The 19,927-nt window shown below is 44.3% G+C and overlaps 1 protein-coding gene across 1 annotated transcript in view; it reads left to right on the top strand.

Annotated features, from left to right (window-relative positions):
- The first annotated feature begins 4,253 nt into the window (after nt 1-4,253).
- Nucleotides 4,254-19,927, top strand: part of RAPGEF5 (Rap guanine nucleotide exchange factor 5) — a 233,557-nt gene continuing 217,883 nt past the window's right edge. Inside the window, exon 1 of the mRNA XM_069587656.1 lies at nt 4,254-4,639. Within this exon, the coding sequence (XP_069443757.1) occupies nt 4,409-4,639 (231 nt within the window). The 5' untranslated portion in view covers nt 4,254-4,408. The remainder of the gene's footprint in view (nt 4,640-19,927) is intronic.

The raw sequence follows: 19,927 nt of genomic DNA, 5'->3' as shown, positions 1-19,927 counted from the left end.
AAAAGCAGAGACATTACTTTGTCAACAAAGGTCTGTCTAGTCAAGGCTATGGTTTTTCCAGTGGTCATGTATGGATGCGAGAGTTGGACTGTGAAGAAAGCTGGGCTCCGAAGAATTGATGCTTTTGAACTGTGGTCTTGGAGAAGACTCTTGAGAGTCCCTTGGACTGCAAGGAGATCCAACCACTCCATTCTAAAGGAGATCAGCCCTGGGTGTTCTTTGGAAGGACTGATGCTAAAGCTGAAACTCCAGTACTTTGGCCACCTCATGTGAAGAGTTGACTCATTGGAAAAGACTTTGATGCTGGGAGGGATTGGGGGCAGGAAGAGAAGGGGACCCCAGAGCATGAAATGGCTGGATGGCATCACCGACTCGATGGACGTGAGTTTGAGTGAACTCTGGGAGATGGTGATGGACAGGGAGGCCTGGCGTGCTGCGATTCATGGTGTCGCAAAGAGTCGGACATGACTAAGCGACTGAACTGACTGAACTGAACTAACTGTGTGGTTCTTCCTTTGGCTTCTCACTGTGGTTACCGTCAGAGGTGGGCTAATACAGGGGTCACGGGAAGGCTTGACTGGGTTGGAGGTTCCAGACAGCTTCCAAATGGCTAGCAATTATGTTGGTTGTTGGATGGGAGCTCAGTTGCCAGAGCGCCTCTGGATAGACTGGGCTTTTCACAAGAAGCTGGTCTCTCTGAGTGGGAGCATCCCAAGAGAGCAGGAAGTGAAAGTTACCAGGTTAATTAAGGGCAATTTACAGAACTGGCACTGTTAGGTCTGCTGGATTATGTTGGCAAAACAGTCTCAGGGCTAGCCCAGGTTCAAGGAGATGGAGAAAGAAACCCTGTTCTCTTCATGGGAGAGCAGCAAGATTGTATTGCAGAAGAGCTTGAGGTTAGGAGATACTCTGTTGGTCATTTTGGTAAAATGCAATCTGTATCACCATCTGAAGTAACTTTTTACTCCTTCTAACACATGTCCAAGGCCTAAGGAGCATACTTTTATAATGTCTGACATCTGACCTCTCCCTGTTTCCACCGACTCCACTCATTCAAACCTGCATCCTTTTGTAGTTAGGTGAATGCCAGAATTACCTTCCTGATATCCCACTTTCCTTCACTGCAAATAGCCAATGAAACTTTCTTAACGTTGGTGTTTGCATACAACTTTAGCTTTAATGATGTCATTCTCCTATGTAAAAATCAGATCTGATATCCCTAGTGGTTTTGTTTGACCTGTGCCAAGTTAGCATATATAGGATTTGCTTTTTCTAACTCTCAACATTGCAAAATCAGGAGGTCCGGATTAAGCTCCTTTTGAAAAACTAGGTCCTCATATGTAGAAAAATTGGATTCTTTGACTAATATGTTCTAGATACTGAACAAAAGGGAAAAACTTTCAGGCTCTTGTGGGATTTAATAGACATTAGGGAAAACAGATAAACAACATAGAAAGACTGATGGATGGCAACACTGCAGGGTTAGAAAGGAGATAGGGCAGGACGCAGATGGGAAGGGCTACAATTTCAAATCACGTGGTCATGGATGCCCTCACTGAAATGGAGACATTTCAGTTAAAAAACTTAAAGAGTAGAGGAAGGGTAACAGGGAATTCTAGAACTTTGCTTTCCAGTAGAGTAGCTCACAACCATATGTGGCTATCCTAATTTGTATTCATTAAAATTAAAAATTCAGTTTTTCAGGCACAGTAGCCACATTTCCAGTGCTCAAAAGTCACCTATGGCTAGTGGCTGCAAAGCAGATATAGAACATTTCCACCATTACAGAGAGTTCTACTGGACAGCATTTCAGAGGTGGGGTATTCCATGCAGAGGGGACAGCAAGTGCAAAGGTCCTGTGCAGGGTAGGGGGAACATTGTGGTACTGGTCTTCTGCTCACACATTCCCGCTATGCCCTACTGTCTGTTTTATACTGTAGCTATATGGCAGTTGTCATTTAGCACCTTACCCCAAGCCAACTTTCCAAAGGCCTTTGTTGGTATTAAGTTTTAGACCTTTGGTCAATGCCGTAGAATCTGTGGGGTCAAGTCCCAGACTCCCTGATCTTGCACTGAGAAACTCTGTGAAAGAGCATGAAGTCCAAGGATCTGGACCAGGAGTTAGAACATGTGTGTTCTGTTTTAGAGCAAAGTAGGTTCATGGTGTGATTCAAAGGGTGTTCTCACGGGTGGCATGGCACAAGCCTCCACTCATCAGAGAGATTGTTGGCCACAAGTGTCCTGGAGTGCCTTTACTGGACCAGGACCAAAGGTCTAGTGGACTTTTAGTTGGTATTTCAGGAGGAAATCTGGAGTATGGAGTATGACATTGGTTTTTGCTTTTGTTATTTTTTTAGTTGCTAAGTCGTGTCTGACTCTTGCGACCCCATGGACTGTAGCCCGCCAGGCTCCTCTGTCCATGGGATTTCCCAGGCAAGAGTACTGGAGTGGGTTGCCATTTCCTTCTCCAGGGGATCTTCCTGACCCAGCAGTTGAACCCGGGTCTCCTGCATTGCAGGCAGATTCTTTACTTAGACTGTCATGAGGGAAGCTCATGACATTGGGGCTCAAGGCAATGCCTAATTACCAGTGGAAGCAGAAGTATTTGAACATTATATAAGCTGGTACACTCTTATATGGTCCATACAAGTGGAATTTCAGCCTTGAATAAATATATATAATAGGTATTTGGAAACTGTAATGTCTGAGTTTATTGCAGTGCCCTTTCCAGTAAACACGCACAGCTTTCGGTGACAGGATGTAAGGCGCCAATATGTCACCAGCATCTATTCTGATATTTTCTCCTCCATTACAGGATGCCTCTCTCCCACCAGTAGGACACATTCAGGGCCCAGTAGGTTCTGTGTCCTACCCCTCTGGCATTTTTCTCATGTTTTTCCTTCTTGCTTGAAGGACCCACATCCTGATTGAATCTTCCGCACTCAGCTTGAGGGCACAGCTCAAACTCCCTTCATCGACTTTTCTTTGCTTGTCTCAGGCCAGAAGCATTTCCCTGCTCCTGTGAGCTGCAGTGGTCATTATTCACACTCAGTTGGCAATTACCAAGACTACAACACTCTATCTTTGTTTTTTTATATGTGTATCTAGTCCTGGCTCAAGTTTTAAGTTTGAGCAAACTCTGGGAGATAGTGAAGGACAGGGAAGCCTGGTGTGCTGCAGTCCATAGGGTCACAGACTCAGGCGCGACTTAGCAGCTGAACAAGAAGTCTTAAGATCCTTGAGGGCAGAGTTCACAGGTCATTCTTCTTTTTTCCTTGCATGGCCATGTTTCCATATATGTTTGCCAGGCATCTGCCATATGAGGGCTGAGAGTACAGTGGTAGACCAACATAAACCAACAAAGGGCCCTGATTCCTTGTAATCCTTGGTTGTCAACTTTATTTTTTCTAAGGTGAGTAACCGTATTCAGTTCTTGCAAGTCTTAGGCAAAGATAGGAGCCCTGTGTCCTACTGATAAGGAGTAAAACTACTGGCTGCCGCTTGCTGAAGACAGATTGATCTGGGAGGTGAAGGTTCACAGCCATCTGGACTAAGGCCCTGCTGGAAGAGTCTCACTGCCAGGGCTCAACTATTCCTGCCTCCTGGAATGGTGTAAACAATGATTCACACCACGGTAGGCCTTTACGCTTTACCAAGCACATTCATCACATGCATCAGGCTTTCAGGGAAGGTCAGGTTCCAACTTGTTAACAGAGAATCACCTCCAGGTCACCAGACTTGCATCTGTTTTGCTCAACACCTATCATAATGAACAAAAGTTTTAGACTTTAATGATGAATGTGCCAAGGAGAGGACAGTGTGGGGGCTGTATGACTCGTAGCAGAATACAGAGCCTATTTTCTTAGGCGAAAACCATTTCTGGGATTAGTAATTACGATTTAGGGCCAGGCAGTGAAGAGGAAAAAAAAAACCACCTTGTGCGCCCGGGCGGGGTGGTAGTGTTCCCCACTTCCTAGCTCACTCCGGTCGAAGTTCAGGTCGAGCCCGGCATGCAGGAAAAGGGGGTGAAGTGGGACTTTTCAGCCTAAAGGGAGTAGGGGGATGGGGCGGGCAGTGGCGTGGGTTCGGTGGTGGATTCTGCGAATCCCGCACCTGTGGAAGAGACGGTGCTCGAGGTTCCGGGAGTGGCTGCGGGGGCCGGGTCCGCAGGCGGAGGTGTGCCGCGGCGAGGGCGGGGCGGGGCGGGGCCGGGCGCACCTGGGCGGAGAGGGGGAGGCGCGCGGCGCTGAGCCTGGCGGGGGCCGCGGCGCGCGCCAATGGGCAGCGGCTGGCAGCGCGCCCCGCGCCCGAGCCGCAGTCGCGCCCTCTTGCTGCCTGGCGAAGGCGCGGACGGCGCGCGGAGGCGAGCGCGGGGAAGAGCCGCCGGCGCCACAGCCGCCGTCAGGGCATGAGGATGGCCGTGGGTTCCGTCAAGATGCAGCCGCCGTGCGAGAGCCCGGCTCTGGCCGCAGTGGCGGCCGTGGCGGCGGCGGACGGCGCCCTGCGCCGCAGCCCCAGCGCGCGCGAGCCGGAGCGCGAGCAGCTGCCGGTGGCTCCGCGGCCGCGGCTGCGGGACCTGCCGGCGCTGCTGCGGAGCGGGCTCACCCTGCGGAGGAAGCGCAGCGCCGCCGGGAGCCGGGTGAGTGGCCGGGTCGTGCGCGGCCGGAATGGGCGTGGGAGGAGCGCACGTGGAGCCCGCGCCCACCCTCCGGGGCGGCCGAGGAAGGCATCTGGAAGTTGGGGAGGTGCCGGGAGTGGGGCGCTTGTGCCGGACTAGGCAGAAGAGGGCCCCGGGAAAGCGGGGTCGTGGGGTGCCCCCCGCGGAGCGGCGGTTTCCCTCTCCCCTAGGTGCACCTGACTTAGCCCAAGCGCACCTGGATTCTGGCAGCGGGACCGCGAGCATCGCCGGAAGAAGGGCCGTTTGCCTTTCTCCAGAGGGGGAGCTGCAGGTGTCCGGTGCCTAACGGCCGGCCCTGTCCCGACAGCGAGCCCAAGGCCCCAAGCGCGGGACCTCAGTTTTCAGGAGGCAAGAGACGTGTGCACCGGTGTCGGACGCCTCGTTGCAAGCTTTGGGCACCGACACTGGCTCTGGCCGCCGCCACGGCCGAGGGACCGACGCCGGAGTTGGAAGTTCCGGGGCGATCTTTAGCTCCTGGGCTCTCCAGTCGCCAGCACTTAGGTCTCGGCGACGCCCCCAGAATCTTAAATATTGACTTCCTGCTGGTGTGTTCGGTAGGATTTCCTGGTGGAGGAGTGTCCCTTGTTGGGTTCTAAGTGCATCTAATGGCCCGAGCAGGTCAGACATGTTTTGTGGTTAAGAGAAGCGGGACGGCCTGGGATCTCTCATAAGTCACTCAGCAGGCACTACTGACTTACTGGTGTCCCTGCTCACCAGGGCCTTGGGCAACTTTGGGAGGTTTTACTTAGCTTTAAAAAATTTTGCATCATTAAGGAGACTGTACCGAGAAGGAACCACAAGGTAGATATTTTGGTCTGTAATTTAAAAAGAAGTCGTAGTTGTTGGCCTTGAAAGATCTTGCTGAGGGACTTCCAGCTCTTGAAAGATAGGTTTGTGAAACTTGAGTCTTAAGGAGAAACACTGGGTTTGGTGTGGCTTCCTTTGGGCAGGAAAAGGGTCTGAATCAATGTTGAGTCTTCGGCCTTTCTAGGATGTGTACCTCCTTCCCTAAGAATTCTTCCCACGTAGAGATGACTGTACGTGATCTACCTTAGAAGGATGTTTTGAGGATTAGTTGAGCAGTAATAGGACATCTTTAGGTCAAATGACCAGGGGATTTTAGGAATTACCGCAAATGGCCTTACCATGTGGCGTACAGGGTTCCCTACAAAGTGAGGAAATGTGTCCCAAAGATATGATAGCTAAATAAACACAAAAATCAGAGTTAGAGACTTTTCAGGAGTCTAGGGGAAAGTATGTTAAATTGTATTCTTGTTACCCTTGACAGTTACTTTTTCACTGCACAGAATACCGGCTGACAGGAGGGCAGCCAGGCAGTCTGTGAGGAGGATCGTCCAGGGTTTCTTTGTAAATAGATCTGGAGTGTTCATCTGCATAGAGGCTTGAACTTCCCCCTGTCTGGGATGATGTTGTGGTGTACCTTACCAAAATACATATTTACTCTTATTAATCATTCTGAGTGTGGTTACTTCAAATAAGATATACTTTATTAGGCCTTCTTTGGTTCTGATATTGCATTAGTTCTCCTTGGGACATGCCAAATACATTTCATAAGTGCATGCCCAGTTTTTGTTTTTTTTTTTAACTGGGGGAAGATTGTCAAGTTTTCCGACATTGGAAACCCATAATTTTCAACTGTTTTCCCTCCCTTGGCTCTGGAACCACCTTTGTGATCATGGAACCTTCCCATCAAAGGAGTTGGAAAGTGTTTGAAAGAAAGAGAAAAATAGGTGAAATATGTATTAGTTTATTCAGGCTACCATAAAAAAATACCATAGACTGGGGACTTACATAACAGAAATGTATTTTCTCACAGTTTGGGAGGCTGCGAAGTGCAAGATCAAGGTGCCAGCATATTTTTTCCTGGCCAGTAGGCAGCCACCTTCCCTCTTTGCCCTGATGTGACCATTCCTTGGTGCCTGTGGAGGAAAAGAGATCGCCTTCTCTTTTTTCTTTTTTTAAACTGAAATATAGTTGACATATAATATGACGTTAGTTTCAGGTGTACCACATACTGATTGGTCTTTGCGTACATTAGAAAATGATGTAATGATGTAATCCTAGTTACCATCTGTTCCCATACGAAGTTATTACAGTATTATTGACCATATTCCTTATGCTGTATATGACATCCTCATGGCTTATCTATTTTACAGCTGGAGGCTTATACCTCTTAATCTTGTTCACCTGTTTTGTGCCACCCCCGTCACTTGTTTATTCTCTGTATCTTTGTCTACTTTCATTTTGTTTTGGTTTTTAGATTCCATATGTAAATGAGATCATCCAGTATGTTTTTCTCTAGCTTATTTCACTTGACATAATACCCTCTAGATCCATCCATATTGTCCCCAATGGTAAGAATTCATTTGTTTAATGGCTGAGTAATCTTTTGTTATATGTATGTACCCCATCTTCTTGATCCATTCATCCATCAGCGGACACGTCACTTACTTCCTTATCTTGCCTGTTGTAATAGCGTGGCAGAGAACATAGGGGTGCATATATCTTTTCTGATTAGGGCTTTTGTTTACTTTGGATTAATACCCACATGTGAGATTCGTGGGGCATATGGTATTTCTATTTTAATTTTTTGAGGAAGCTCCATACAGTTTTCCATGGTGACTGTGCCGACGATAGCCATGACCAGTGGTATGGGAGGACTCCCTTTCCTGTGTGTCCTCACCAGCACTTGTTGTTTGTCGTCTTTTTGATGATAGTCATTCTGACAGTCGTGAGGCGATATCTCACTGTGGTTTTGGATTGCATTTCCCTGATGATTACTGATGTTGAGCATCTTTTCATATGCCTGTTGGCCATCTGCTTGTCTTCTTTGGGAAAATGTCCCTTCCGGTCCTCTGCCCATTTTCTTTTTTAGTGGGGTTATTTTTGTTTTTGATGTTGAGTTGTATGAGTTGTTTGCATATTTTAGATCAGCTCCTTGTTGGGTATATCGTTTGCAACTAATTAACGTACTCCCATTCAGTAAGCTGCATGGGAGTTTTCGTTTTGTTGATGGGTTCTTTCACTGTGAAAAGCCTTTTAGTTTGATGGAGTCCCTTTTGTTTATTTTTTCTTTTGTTTCCCTTGCCTGAGGAGACAGATCCAAAAAAGTATTGCTAGACTGATACCAGAGTGTACTGCCTATGTTTTCTTCTAGGAGTTTTATGGTTTCAGATCTTATGTTTGTAAGTCCTCAATCTGTTTTGAGTTTGTTTTTGTATATGGTATGAGAAAGTGGTCCAGTTTGATTCTTTTGCCTGTGGCTTTCCCAACTCTATTTATTGAAGAGGCTGTCTTTCCTCTGTTGTATAGTCCTCGTTTGTCATAGATTAATGCACCATTATTTCTGAGTTCTCTATGTGCCAGTACCACATTGTTTTGATATAGGTACTGGCATCTGTGTATCTGTTTTTGTACCAGTACCATACTGTTTTGATGACTGTAACTTTGCAATATAAATTATTTGAAATCAGGGTATGTGATACCTGGAGCTTTGTTCTCTCTCTTAAAACTGCTTTGACTATTTGGAGTCTTTTGTGTTTTCATACACATTTTAGAATTTTTTTTTTTGTTCTGATTCTTCCATCTCTCTCCTTTTCTTATAAGGCCACTAACTCCATCATGGAGATACCACCCTCATGACCTGTCTCACCCTTAGTACCTCCCGCATGCCCTCCAAATACCAGCATCTTGGGTCTTATGGCTTCAACATTAATTTTTGGGGAACACAAGTATTCAGTCCATTACAGAAGTGTTTGAAGGAAAGAGAAAAACACAAGCAGTGTGTATCAGACCAGTGGGTGACTTGTAAACACCTGGGGTCATGTGGTTGGCCCCTTGGTTAGGACAGTGGTACTAATGCAAGTAAATCATGGCTAAGCTCTTTCTGTGGACCTTCAGTTTTTTATGTCATGAGCTGTACTTCCAGATTACAGCTGAGTGATTATAGGGACAAGTCAGCACAGATTCATTACCACTGGTAAGAAAGTAGCTTTGTGTATTACACAAGTTGGTAGGAAAGTTTGCAACTTCTGTATTGACCAAGATCTGATTTAGGAATCTGTGTGGCCCTTGCCCATGCTGCCTTGGGCTCTCACAGATCTTAACAATCTGACATCAACTGTCATCAGATAAGCTCTTTGTGAGTTGTGTTGCCCAACCCAGGTGGCTTGTAGGCTGTCTCTTCCTGGGAAAATGTAAGCTGACATTCGATTGTTACTATAGAACTCCTGGTTCCTTGGTTCAGTCACTTATTGTCATATTGAATTCAGAATGCAAGCTGGTTGAGACTCTTTGCACCTCTTTAGGCTAGGTGGAATGACTAGATTTTTCTTAGCTACCTCCTAAAAAATCACTGGTAAGATAAGGCACAGATTGACTTTACACCAAAACCATTTAATTTTCTTTTTTAACTTTGTGTTGGGGACATTATGAGAGAACAATGTAATTACTTCCCACCTTTAGCTATTAACATTTTACCAATTTCGTTTCACTTACTTCTCTTTTCCTCACTTTTCTTTTGTGAGGGACTGGTATATTTTAAAACAAAATCCTAAATTTTCTGTCATCTCACTCATTAGTGTTTCAGTTTACCTCTCTGATAAGGACTTTGTTCCTTAAAAAAAAAAAAGAAGTTGTGTGCCTTTCTTGCCTAAAATTTTTAATAATACTTCCTTAACATAATTCCCATATTTAATTTTTCTCAGAGATGTCTCTTCACTTATGATTGGCTGCAACCAGGAATTAAGGTCCCTGCATTGTGTTTAGTTGTTAGGTTTTCAAATCTATTTTATTTTATAACCATCTCATCCCCCTGTTTCTTTTTTCATGCCTTTGATGCGATGGAGATAGCAGGTCATTTGTCAAGTAGAATGTCCACATCTGGGGTCACTTCTTGTGATGCTGTCTAGTTTGTTCATTTATTTTCCGTGTTTCGTGAAATCTAGCAGCGAGATGGAGCGGCTTGATTAGATCCAGACTTAAGAGCAGCATTCTTGTCAGGTATTACTGTGCATAGTCTGTTGCATGCATCACGAGAGACGTGATGCCTGAATGTGTCCCTGTTTGAGGTCACAAGAGTGATTAGTAGGTTCAGGTGGGGTCAACTTACCTTTCTACCTTTCACCTAATGATTGTAACATCCTTGATAGTTGTAACCTAGATCCATTTCATTAGAGGTTGCAAAATGATGATCTAAATCTAACATTCCTCTTGCATTTATCAGTTGGAATTCTGTCTATAAAGAATTTACTCTCAAAAAGAAAAATCAAAATTTACCCTCATGAACTACTTGGGTCTTCTGAAAAAAAGATTGTACAGGAAGGACGAGGGAAAGGCTTGATTTTTTTTCCCTTGTATCAATTTTCTGAGTTATGATTTAATGCCCTAACAACCAGTGAGTTTTTTTCTTTTTCAAGTATCAGTAAGATCTCATATTTGTTTGTTGTTTGTAAATACATTTGTAATGTATTTGTTTCAATCCATTGAAGGCAATATTCTTTTTCATGCTCCGTTTTTATTTATCTCCTGCGTACTTCTTAAAAGGCCCTAGTAGTCTCTGATACCTTTCTTCCTTTTCAGCACAAGTTATTCTAAGCGTATCTTTTCCCATTTCCTGCTCCAGCCTCCAAATCAGCCATTTTCCCAAGGAGTTCTGATTTTTTTTCTTCTGAAAACCATTCATGTCCCTCAACTTTTGCCTCTCATAGTGGTAGAGTTTTTTTTTTTAACCTTCTTTTTAAGTCTTTCATCTTAAGTTTTTGTTTCATTAAAAATTCTTCTCATCAGGCTGCTTCTAAGACTGTCATTTTTCCCCTCTAATGAAATAACTGGTGGCTACATTCCCTCTTTCTATATATACTGTCGGAGTGCTGGGGCTGCCTTATTTGGGGCTTTGGCTGCTGGAATATTTTCTGCAGTGTTCCACCATTTCTTCATCTCCTTGAAATCTGTCTCACTTACCTCAGTCAGAATGATTCACCGGTTGTGCCAGCTTGACTGTTCACCCAAGTCTTCCTGTGATTCTCGGCCTCTGGATCAGCCTTCTCTGCCTTGACCTCTTTCCTTCAGGCACTCTTCACTCAGGCAGGGTCTCAGTGGCTCTTCAGACCTGAGAAACTGGAAGTTCTCTCTTTTTCATTTACAGTCTGCACCCTGATGCATGCGTGAGTGATCAGTCATGTCCAGCTCTTTGCAACCCCATGGACTGTAACCCAACAGGCTCCTCTGTCCATGGGATTTCCCAGGCAGGAATATCAGAGTGGATATTTGCCTTTTCCTTCTCCAGGGGATCGTCCCAACCCAGAGACTGAATCCCACCCTGGTGCTGCTGCTAAGTCACTTCAGTCGTGTCCGACTCTGTGCGACCCTATAGATGGCAGCCCACCAGGCTCCGCCGTCCCTGGGACTCTCCAGGCAAGAACACTGGAGTGGGTTGCCATTTCCTTCTCCAATGCATGAAAGTGAAAAGTGAAAGTGGAGTCACTCAGTCATGTCCGACTCCCTCTCAAAGAAGAACAAGGTTGCCCATTTTCTGTGTCTGAGCTGGAATGCTTCAGGCCTGGCTTACCACCTTCTTCTGCTGGAAATAAGACTTTGTTGATTGAGAAACACGTTCTGATCTAAGTTATACCAGTATGGCCAACTTATAGTCATTTTATACACGTATCTCATAGGCAAAGCATGTCGTTTCTTCCTTGTATTTAAATTAAAATCAGTGCTAACACTTCATAGCACTTAATTATGTGCCTTGCAGGTTCTGGTATAAAATTTAATGATCACTACAAGCCTCTGTGTTAGATGCTTTTATTTGCATTCCACAGATGAGGAAGGGGGTTCTCAGGTGGTGGTGCAGTGGTGATGAATCCGCATGCAATGTGGGAGACGTGGGTTCAATCCCTGGGTCAGGAAGATTCTCCTGGAGGAGGACAGGGCAACCCATTCCTGTATCCTTGCCTGGAAAATCCCATGGACTGAGGAGCCTGGTGAGCAACAGTCCATGGGGTCAAAAAGAGTTGGACACAACTGAGTGCACTTGTGTGCACACACACATACACACAGCCCCACACTCACAGACACACACACACACACAAATGAGAAAACTGAAACCTAGAGGTAACTTGCCCAAGATCACTGAGTGGGCGGGACAAGGGAGGTTTGAGTCCAGCCAGTCTGGTTCCATAGTCCATATTCTGAATTGACTTTCAAATGCACGGAGGACCTAGGGTCTATTTTTTTTTCCCCTAAATCCATTGTTGTTGTTCAGTCACTCAGTAGTGTCCAATTCTTTGTGACGCCGTGGACTGCAGCACGCCAGGCTTCCCTTGTCCTTCATCATCTCCCCGAGTTTCTCAAACTCATGTCCATTGAGTTGGTGATGCCATCCAACCATCTCGTCCTCTGTTGTCCCCTTCTCCTGACTTCAGTCTTTCCTAGCATCAGGACCTTTTCCGATGAATGCCCATAGGCTTTATAGTACCTGCTGGTATGATCTTATCCCTCTTGAGAATGGTCAGTACATGCTGTTGATAATGCCACACATTAACTTTTCTTTCATTGGAGCACACAAGGGCTTGTGATCCTCCTGGGATTGAGGTGGAGGGGTCGGGGTCTTGGTGGGAGGGGAAGTGCTGTGGTTATAGGTGTGTATAGTAACTAATAGTTACTAAGATTAAAGTTTGCAGTCAGTGTGTCCTAAGCAAAAAACTCCCAGGCCTATCTTCATCAATCCAAAAAGTTTGTGAATTTATCCTCCTTGCTCTTTTCTTGTCTGCTTATGGTAGCCTGTCAGAAGATAAAGGTCATTAAGGGAGGCATGCGTCTTCCAGGAAAGGTGAGTCAAATCAGATACGAGAGCACGTGTTGGTCTTATTTAAGAGACAGTGACTTCCGGCCAGCTCAAGCTTTGAGTTGCAAGGCCGCTACTGTCTACCCTCGCACGTTATTCTCTGAGCTCTTGAAGCCTCATGTTCTTCTGCTGTGGTGAGATACATTGTGGGTCAAGTTTTTCTGAGAACAGAGGCAATGTCTGGGAAGCTTTGGGCATGTTGCAGCTTAAATGTTTTCTTCCCAAGCTGTAGGCTTCTTCTAAGCCGATGGACTTACATAGACATATTTATGGAAATCTAGGCCTCAGAAATTTTGCTCTTGTATGCAGTGTCAGTTTGCAAGTTTTTAAAGATTGTGGTGTCCTAACATAGAGTGCATATTTTAGGTAGTGTCTAAATACTGGTACCATAACAAAACAGTCTGAGGTTCACACCTGCACTGTCTAAAATGGACTTGGCAGTCATTGGTAACTTGTGAAGCTAAAAATAGAAGAAAAGGTGGGAGAAAAGTCACTGGGGATGACTGAGTGCTTGTGACTTTCTTTTTGCCTCAATGTTGCATAACAACCCTGGTTAGGAATACTGATCATTCTAGTAACAATATGTTATCAAGGAGTCATTTGTGAGAGATAAGATTTTATGGGAAGGCAAAGTAGTTAAAATCAATGGCTTCCCTCCCTCCCCCCCCCCGCCATGGTTAATTATTGTTATGATAAATCATTTATTTATAAGTCGGTATGGAAAAGGGAAAGTTCAGGGACAATATTGTGGATTCTGGCACGTCTTTATGAGACTGAAACTTCAGTAGTCCTCTAAAAGGAGAAGGAATTTTCAACTGTGAGAAAATTACCATCTAGAGAGGTTTAATAGCCTTCCATGATCACCCAGCTAAGAAGTAGTGCAGTCAGAGTGGGGCCCAGGACTATCTGATTACAATATCTGTGGCCTTTCTGCAAAACCATGTTGTCGAAGTGTGTGTGTGTGTGTGTGTGTGTGTGTGTGTGTGTCTGTGTGTGCGCTCGCTCAGTCGCCAGGTCATGTCCAACTCTTTGTGACCCCATGGACTGTAGCTTTGCCAGGCTCCTCTGCCCATTCTTTGCCACTGAGCCACTGTACCCTGTTGTCTAAGACATGGATGTAATTATGACATGTTGAGCACTGAAAAGGGTACCCCAAGGAACTCCAGTGGTAGAATCCCTTAGTGTGTGGTATGTATATAAAACGAGGGGTGCCCTAGACATTTCAAGTATAGTGCAAAACACAGCTTATTTTCTTTCCAATGTAGTAAGTAAATGGCTTCCAGGATTCGTCTTTATCCACTTGCAAGGTTTGATGATGGCTCGAGCAGCAGCTGTTCGTCATCTCTCTGCAATACCAGGCATTGTTCAAGAAACAGGAAGGTTTAGGATGACTCATTCCGGAAGCCATTGCTCTGGAGATTTGGAAACTGACTGGCTGCATATTGCAGGTGAACTTGGAGATTTATATAAAGCAAGTAGCTTCCTTTTCTGGAAGACTGGAGGAAGAGGTAGAATGAGTTTCTGATACCCCAGGATTTACATTTCTGATGGTGACTTGTTTGATATTTAAGAAACATCTGATTAGGAAGTGGGAACTGTGCATACCTTTCAAAGTAAAAGAATCCATTTACAATTGAATCAAGTCATTGAGAATACACAAGTGTCTTTCACTAAAATTAAGCTTTGGCCCATTTATCTTTTAATGGATGTGATTACCTGAACCAAATAGCTCTCAACTGTACCCGCCCCCGCCCCCCGCCCGCCCCACCCCAGGCCTTTTCTGGAATCTGGGGTGGCATCCTAGAAAAATGCATGTGCAGGTGTAATTTTGTACCTCATTTCAGAGGGCTTGTGGATGTTCTGAAGCCTGGGTCACCACATACCCCTAGTTATAAGGCCTTTCTTCTAGAAGCAGTACCATGGTTCTGTAATTATTTTACTTTTCATCTTCCTTCTTCTAAAAATCTGGCATAGTGTCAGGTGCTCAGTTGGTAAATATTTCCCCAAATTAAAGCATTTTATTGGCTGGTTGAATTGGAAATTTGTTCACCTCAATGCAGCGAAAACTTCAGTGAGTCCTGGGAGGAGGTGGTGGCTGTGGTGGTGATAACTGTTATTATTTAACAAATTCTCATGTAGCATTCATCATCTTGGGTTGTTTGAGGGACCTTCTTGGGGTTGTTTGAGGTACTTTAAGAACATTAATCTCTGAATCTTCATAACAGCCTTGCATGACTGATGTTCTCTTTGTCGTCTTCTTGTCTGAAGTAGAGAATGAGGTTCACAGAGGCTGGCTAGTTTGCCTGAGATCACCTAGTAAGTGGAGGAGCCAGGGTTTGAACCCAGGAAATCTGGCTCTGTATTACAAGGTTTACCTATTCTGCTGTATCTTTTCTCCAAATAAGAAAATGTATTTTCTTGATTACAATCTCTTTCTCTTTTTCATTTTATTACTTTTGAAATAGGGATGTCTGTTAAATTAATATGATCATTTAATGGAATATAACTTTTTTCATTTCAAAGCTATTATTAAATTGATAGTATATGTTAAAATTTGCTTCCCACGTGGTGATAGTGGTAAAGAACCTGCCCGACAATGCAGGAGATGTAAGAGACTCAGGTTCGATCCTTGGGTCAGGAAGATCCTCTAGAGGAGGGCATGGCAACCCACTCCAGTTCTTGCCTGGAGAATCCCGTGGACAGAGGAGCCTGCAGGTCTACAGTCCATAGGGTTGCATAGAGTTGGACAAGAGTTAGCATGCATGCCATCTTGAAATCTTGATGTCTTAAACAGTTACAATAAGCCACGTTTTACTTTTTAAATGTAGCTGCATAGTTTATCTGTCGAAATATCAAAGTAAATCACAGCTTTAAAATCGTGCATGCAGGTCACTCACTTCTGGATCTTTCCCATGTATACGTGTTACTAAACTTTTGTTTGATTTTCTCCTGTTAAAAAAATAAATAAAGTAAAATGATGCGTATGATCAAAGTGTTCGTTACTCAGTTGTGTCTGACTCTTTGTGACCCCGTAGACTGTAGCCCTCCAGGCTCCTCTGTCTGTGGAATTTTCCAGGTGAGCAGACGGTAACAGGTAGCCATTCCCTCGAACCCGGATCTTCCACATTGCAGGCAGATTCTTTAACATCTGAGCCACCAGGGAATCCCAATACAAACAAAATCCATATCTATTTGTAAAGTGTGAAAAATTGAGTGAAGAGTATATTAACAATTTATCTGAGCACTGATAATTGCTTAGGTAATGATTTACATGACAGAGGAGAATACATATAAATTTTTTCCTACAAAAAATATGATTATTTTTAAACTAATGTTGAAGGTGAAATTACATATACATAGAAAGTTTATTATTGGTTCCCTTCAGTTTTTTTTTTCCATAAAATTTAAAAGGTAAACTTCCCATATGAATTTCTTATTTTTTGAAACTAACAGCCAGGAATATACACAAATGCCAATAGAGTGAGACTTTGTCTTTGAGTCACTGTACATTGTATGGGAAGTTGGCAGAGCTTACCTTCTGGGACTCAGTTAATCTTTTTTATGTTTTATCTGCTTTTTTTCATGAGGCTTTGGCTTCTCCCTTGTAAAGTGCTTTTCTTTGCTTTTTGTACCATTTGTGTTATCTGTAGACAGAACATAATTCAGGATTTCTAATAAAGGCAAAACAAACCTTTCTAAAGTTAAGAGTCCAGAAAACCAGGGCTTCTGCAGTCTAGCTGCTTGTCTTCCTGTATTTTTTTCTAACTGGTCTAGCAGCTCACTCCAGCCCTGTTGGTGCTTATGCTCTTCCGTCGAATCTGGCCTTGTCAGATCGTTTACCTGCAGCTGTTAGGAGGTGTACGTGCAGGTACTTGTGGCTGCCTAACACTTGTGCCTCTGCTGCTGACTGTAAATTTGGTTTGCTCTCTCCTGCTACTGTTGAGGGAAGTGAACAGCTTATCACTTCTGCTTGGTCTAACACTCTAAATGTTGACTGTAAAGAACAAACACTGCAAACGGTACATTCCATCTTACCGTGTTGTGAATTTATATATAGGTATGAAGTCTTTTGTAGGGAACAAAAAGAAACTGTGTGATGTTGCTTTTATTTATTTATTTTTATTTTTATTTTTTTTTTAATTTTTAGTTTTTTATTTTTTAAATTTTAAAATCTTTAATTCTTACATGCATTCCCAAACATGAACCCCCCTCCCACCTCCCTCCCCAGAACATCTTTCTGGGTCATCCCCATGCACCAGCCCCAAGCATGCTGCATCCTGCGTCAGACATAGACTGGCGATTCAATTCACATGATAGTATACATGTTAGAATGTCATTCTCCCAAATCATCCCACCCTCTCCCTCTCCCTCTGAGTCCAAAAGTCCGTTATACACATCTGTGTCTCTTTCCCTGTCTTGCATACAGGGTCGTCATTGCCATCTTCCTAAATTCCATATATATGTGTTAGTATACTGTATTGGTGTTTTTCTTTCTGGCTTACTTCACTCTGTATAAGATGTTGCTTTTAGAGAGGAGGGGAAGTATGATGCCTGTTTCAATCCATTGAAATAGAATTTGGCTTTGTTATAGTAGAAAAGACTTTTTTTTCTATGTTTTGTCATTTACCAGCTGTGTGAATAAGTCAGATAACCTCTCTGAGTTAAAATGGAATGCTAGTATTCTATCATGCAGTTGATGGTGGGAGAGGGGACCAGTTTTCATTTCTTGGCTCTTGTCTGTACAGCCAAGGTCTTTCTCCATTGAGATGCCAGCTCAACCCCCAGTACACTCTGGAGGCATGTTTTAGGCAGAGGAAAAGATGGATCTCTGGAGTTAGAGAGGGGAAGATAATGATTTAATAGAAAGAGCATTTGAAGGAGGAAGATTCTGATTAAATCGAGAATCCGTCCTATCAAAAGAGTAAAAATGATGTTACTTATGAATTTTGTTTCTAGAAGATTAAATCATTTGTTTGGCCATAAACAGAATTCTGGGAGAGGAGTCAGAAGAGAACTTGTGTCAGCAGCCCTTTGTATCTAGGGAGAGCTTACCAGGTGGTTTTATCTTCTTTTAGGTGAGAGGTTTGTTGCTGTTTCTTGTCATCGAGGAAAGCTATTTATTAGATTTGGATTAGCATCAATATTTGTTTTCCTCTACTGTTTCAAATTTATGAAAAATCTTCAAATAGCACCCGTTGAAACACTGAAATTTCTGCTCTTATTGGCACATTTTTTTTTTTAAAGAAGAAGCCTGCTAGTCCTATTCTAATCTACCTCGAATATCCCACGAAGTTAGAGCTTAACGAAACTCCACAGGGTCAGTTCATCAGTAGTTGGCTGTTCACACTGCTGTCATTTATATAAGGCTTTATATTTGCAGAATGCTTTCTCATACTGTTTTCATAGCTCTGAAGTAGGTATTCCTTTCTTATACAGACAAAACAAGTTACTGAATTTTTCCATAGGCCACATCTGTGAAGCAAAGATAGTGCCCACCTCACAGGGAAGGCGAGGAAGCAGGTTAAAATGCACAGCACTTTCAGACGAAACTGGTTGTGTGGAGAAGGCTTAGTGTGAGCTGCTGCTGTGTTCATCCCTGCCATCATCATTGTCTCCTGAAATGACAAATCTGAGGGATTTCAAGATCAAGCCCTTTGGAAAGCTGAAATAGATTTTATTGGCTATAGTGACCACAACTAAGTAAGAAAACGGAGGCTCAGACATTGGTATCTTGCTAAAGGTTGTAGTGAAGAAGTTCAGGGTCAAGGGCTCCTTACACCTGAAGCGTCTCTGATAGGATATCCATGGTCTGTCCTCCCTAAAATGTCAAAGATGGGGTCTAAAGGAGGACTCCTCAAACAGTAGCATATGCATACATGAGAATCCCTGAGAGCTTTTTAAAACACAGATTCCCAGGCCCCAGTCTTAGAGACTTTGATTCCATAGGTCATGGATGGGGCTCACGAATCTGCATTTCTGTGCAGTTCCGGGTGATGCTGATGCTACTGGGATGTGGACCACACTTACACCAGTCAAAAGGGCTGTAAAAGTCTGATTCCCTTCAGTGTCAGGAAATTTCTGAGGCCAGGAGTCTACCTGCTGTTCTGTTTGCCACCTTCATGATGGAAGGACAAGCCAAGATGGAAGACCATGACTATAAGAACTTAATTAGAATGAATAATCTGGAAACTCCCCCGATTGGTTTTCACAAAGAAACTGGCAATTGGAAAAGTCGTGAGCATTTGAAACACAAGGGGCCCGTGGCAGCTGGCCTACTGATTCTCTGACCATCCCCTGTCCTCTCCACTTCGTTCCGGTCTACACCTTGGAGCCTGCCCTCTGGATAGTCATCACTGGGGCTCCCGCCATGTGGCTTTGGTTTGGGTTGAGTCAGGGGAAGGCCAGGGGAGGAGCGGAGTCAGGGGTGGGTGTGTCTGTGCCTTCTGCCGCTGCTCCTTTTCTGTGTGGCGCCGGCAGTGCCTGTGACCGTCTGTTACCAGCTTCAGCAGGACAGCCTCTCCTCCATCACCTTGGCTCTCTCCCGTCTCCAGTAGAGCTGTGTCTTCCCTGCTCCCTCCTGCCTGTGGCTGTTAAAGGCTTGTCATTCCTAACCACTGTGTTCTGCAGCCTCTCCTGCTGGGTCTCGGAACCTCGCCCATACACCTTTGATAGACTGTCTTTTGAGAGGACCCTTGATTGATACTGGAGTGGAAGGAAGAGCTCCCAAAAGATGAGAAGAGTGATGGTAGAAGGTGTAGCCTTGGATGAAAATAACATCATGAGTCAAGTGGGCAATTGGTGGTGAAGTTTATGCAAGGGGCTCCAAAATCACTGCCTATGGTGACTGCAGCCATGAAATGAAAAGACACTTGCTCCTCGGAAGGAAAGCTATGACAAACCTAGACAGCGTATTAAAAAGCAGAGACATTACTTTGCCAATAAAGGTCCAAATAGTCAAAGCTGTGGTTTTTCCAGTAGCCATGTACGGACATGAGAGTTGGACCATAAAGAAGGCTGAGCACTGAAGAATTGATGCTTTCGAATTGTGGTGCTGGAGAAGGCTCTGGAGAGTCCCTTGGACTGCAGGAAGGTCAAACCAGTCAATTGTAAAAGAAATCAACCCCTAATAGTCATTAGATTGATGCTGAAGCTGAAGCTCCAATACTTTGGCCATGTAATGTGAAGAGCTGACTCATTGGAAAAGCCCCTGATACTGGGAAATATTGACGGCAAGAGAAGGGGATGTCAGAGGATGAGATCATTGGATGGCATCACTGACTCAATGAACATAAATTTGTGTAAACTTTGGGACATAGTAAAGGACCGGGAAACCTGGCGTGCTACAGTCCATGGGGTTGCAAAGAGCTGGGCATGACTTGGTG

Source organism: Ovis canadensis, chromosome 4 (assembly GCF_042477335.2).
Source record: "Ovis canadensis isolate MfBH-ARS-UI-01 breed Bighorn chromosome 4, ARS-UI_OviCan_v2, whole genome shotgun sequence".
Classification (NCBI taxonomy): domain Eukaryota; kingdom Metazoa; phylum Chordata; class Mammalia; order Artiodactyla; family Bovidae; genus Ovis; species Ovis canadensis.
This window is presented reverse-complemented; position numbering and strand designations above follow the sequence as displayed.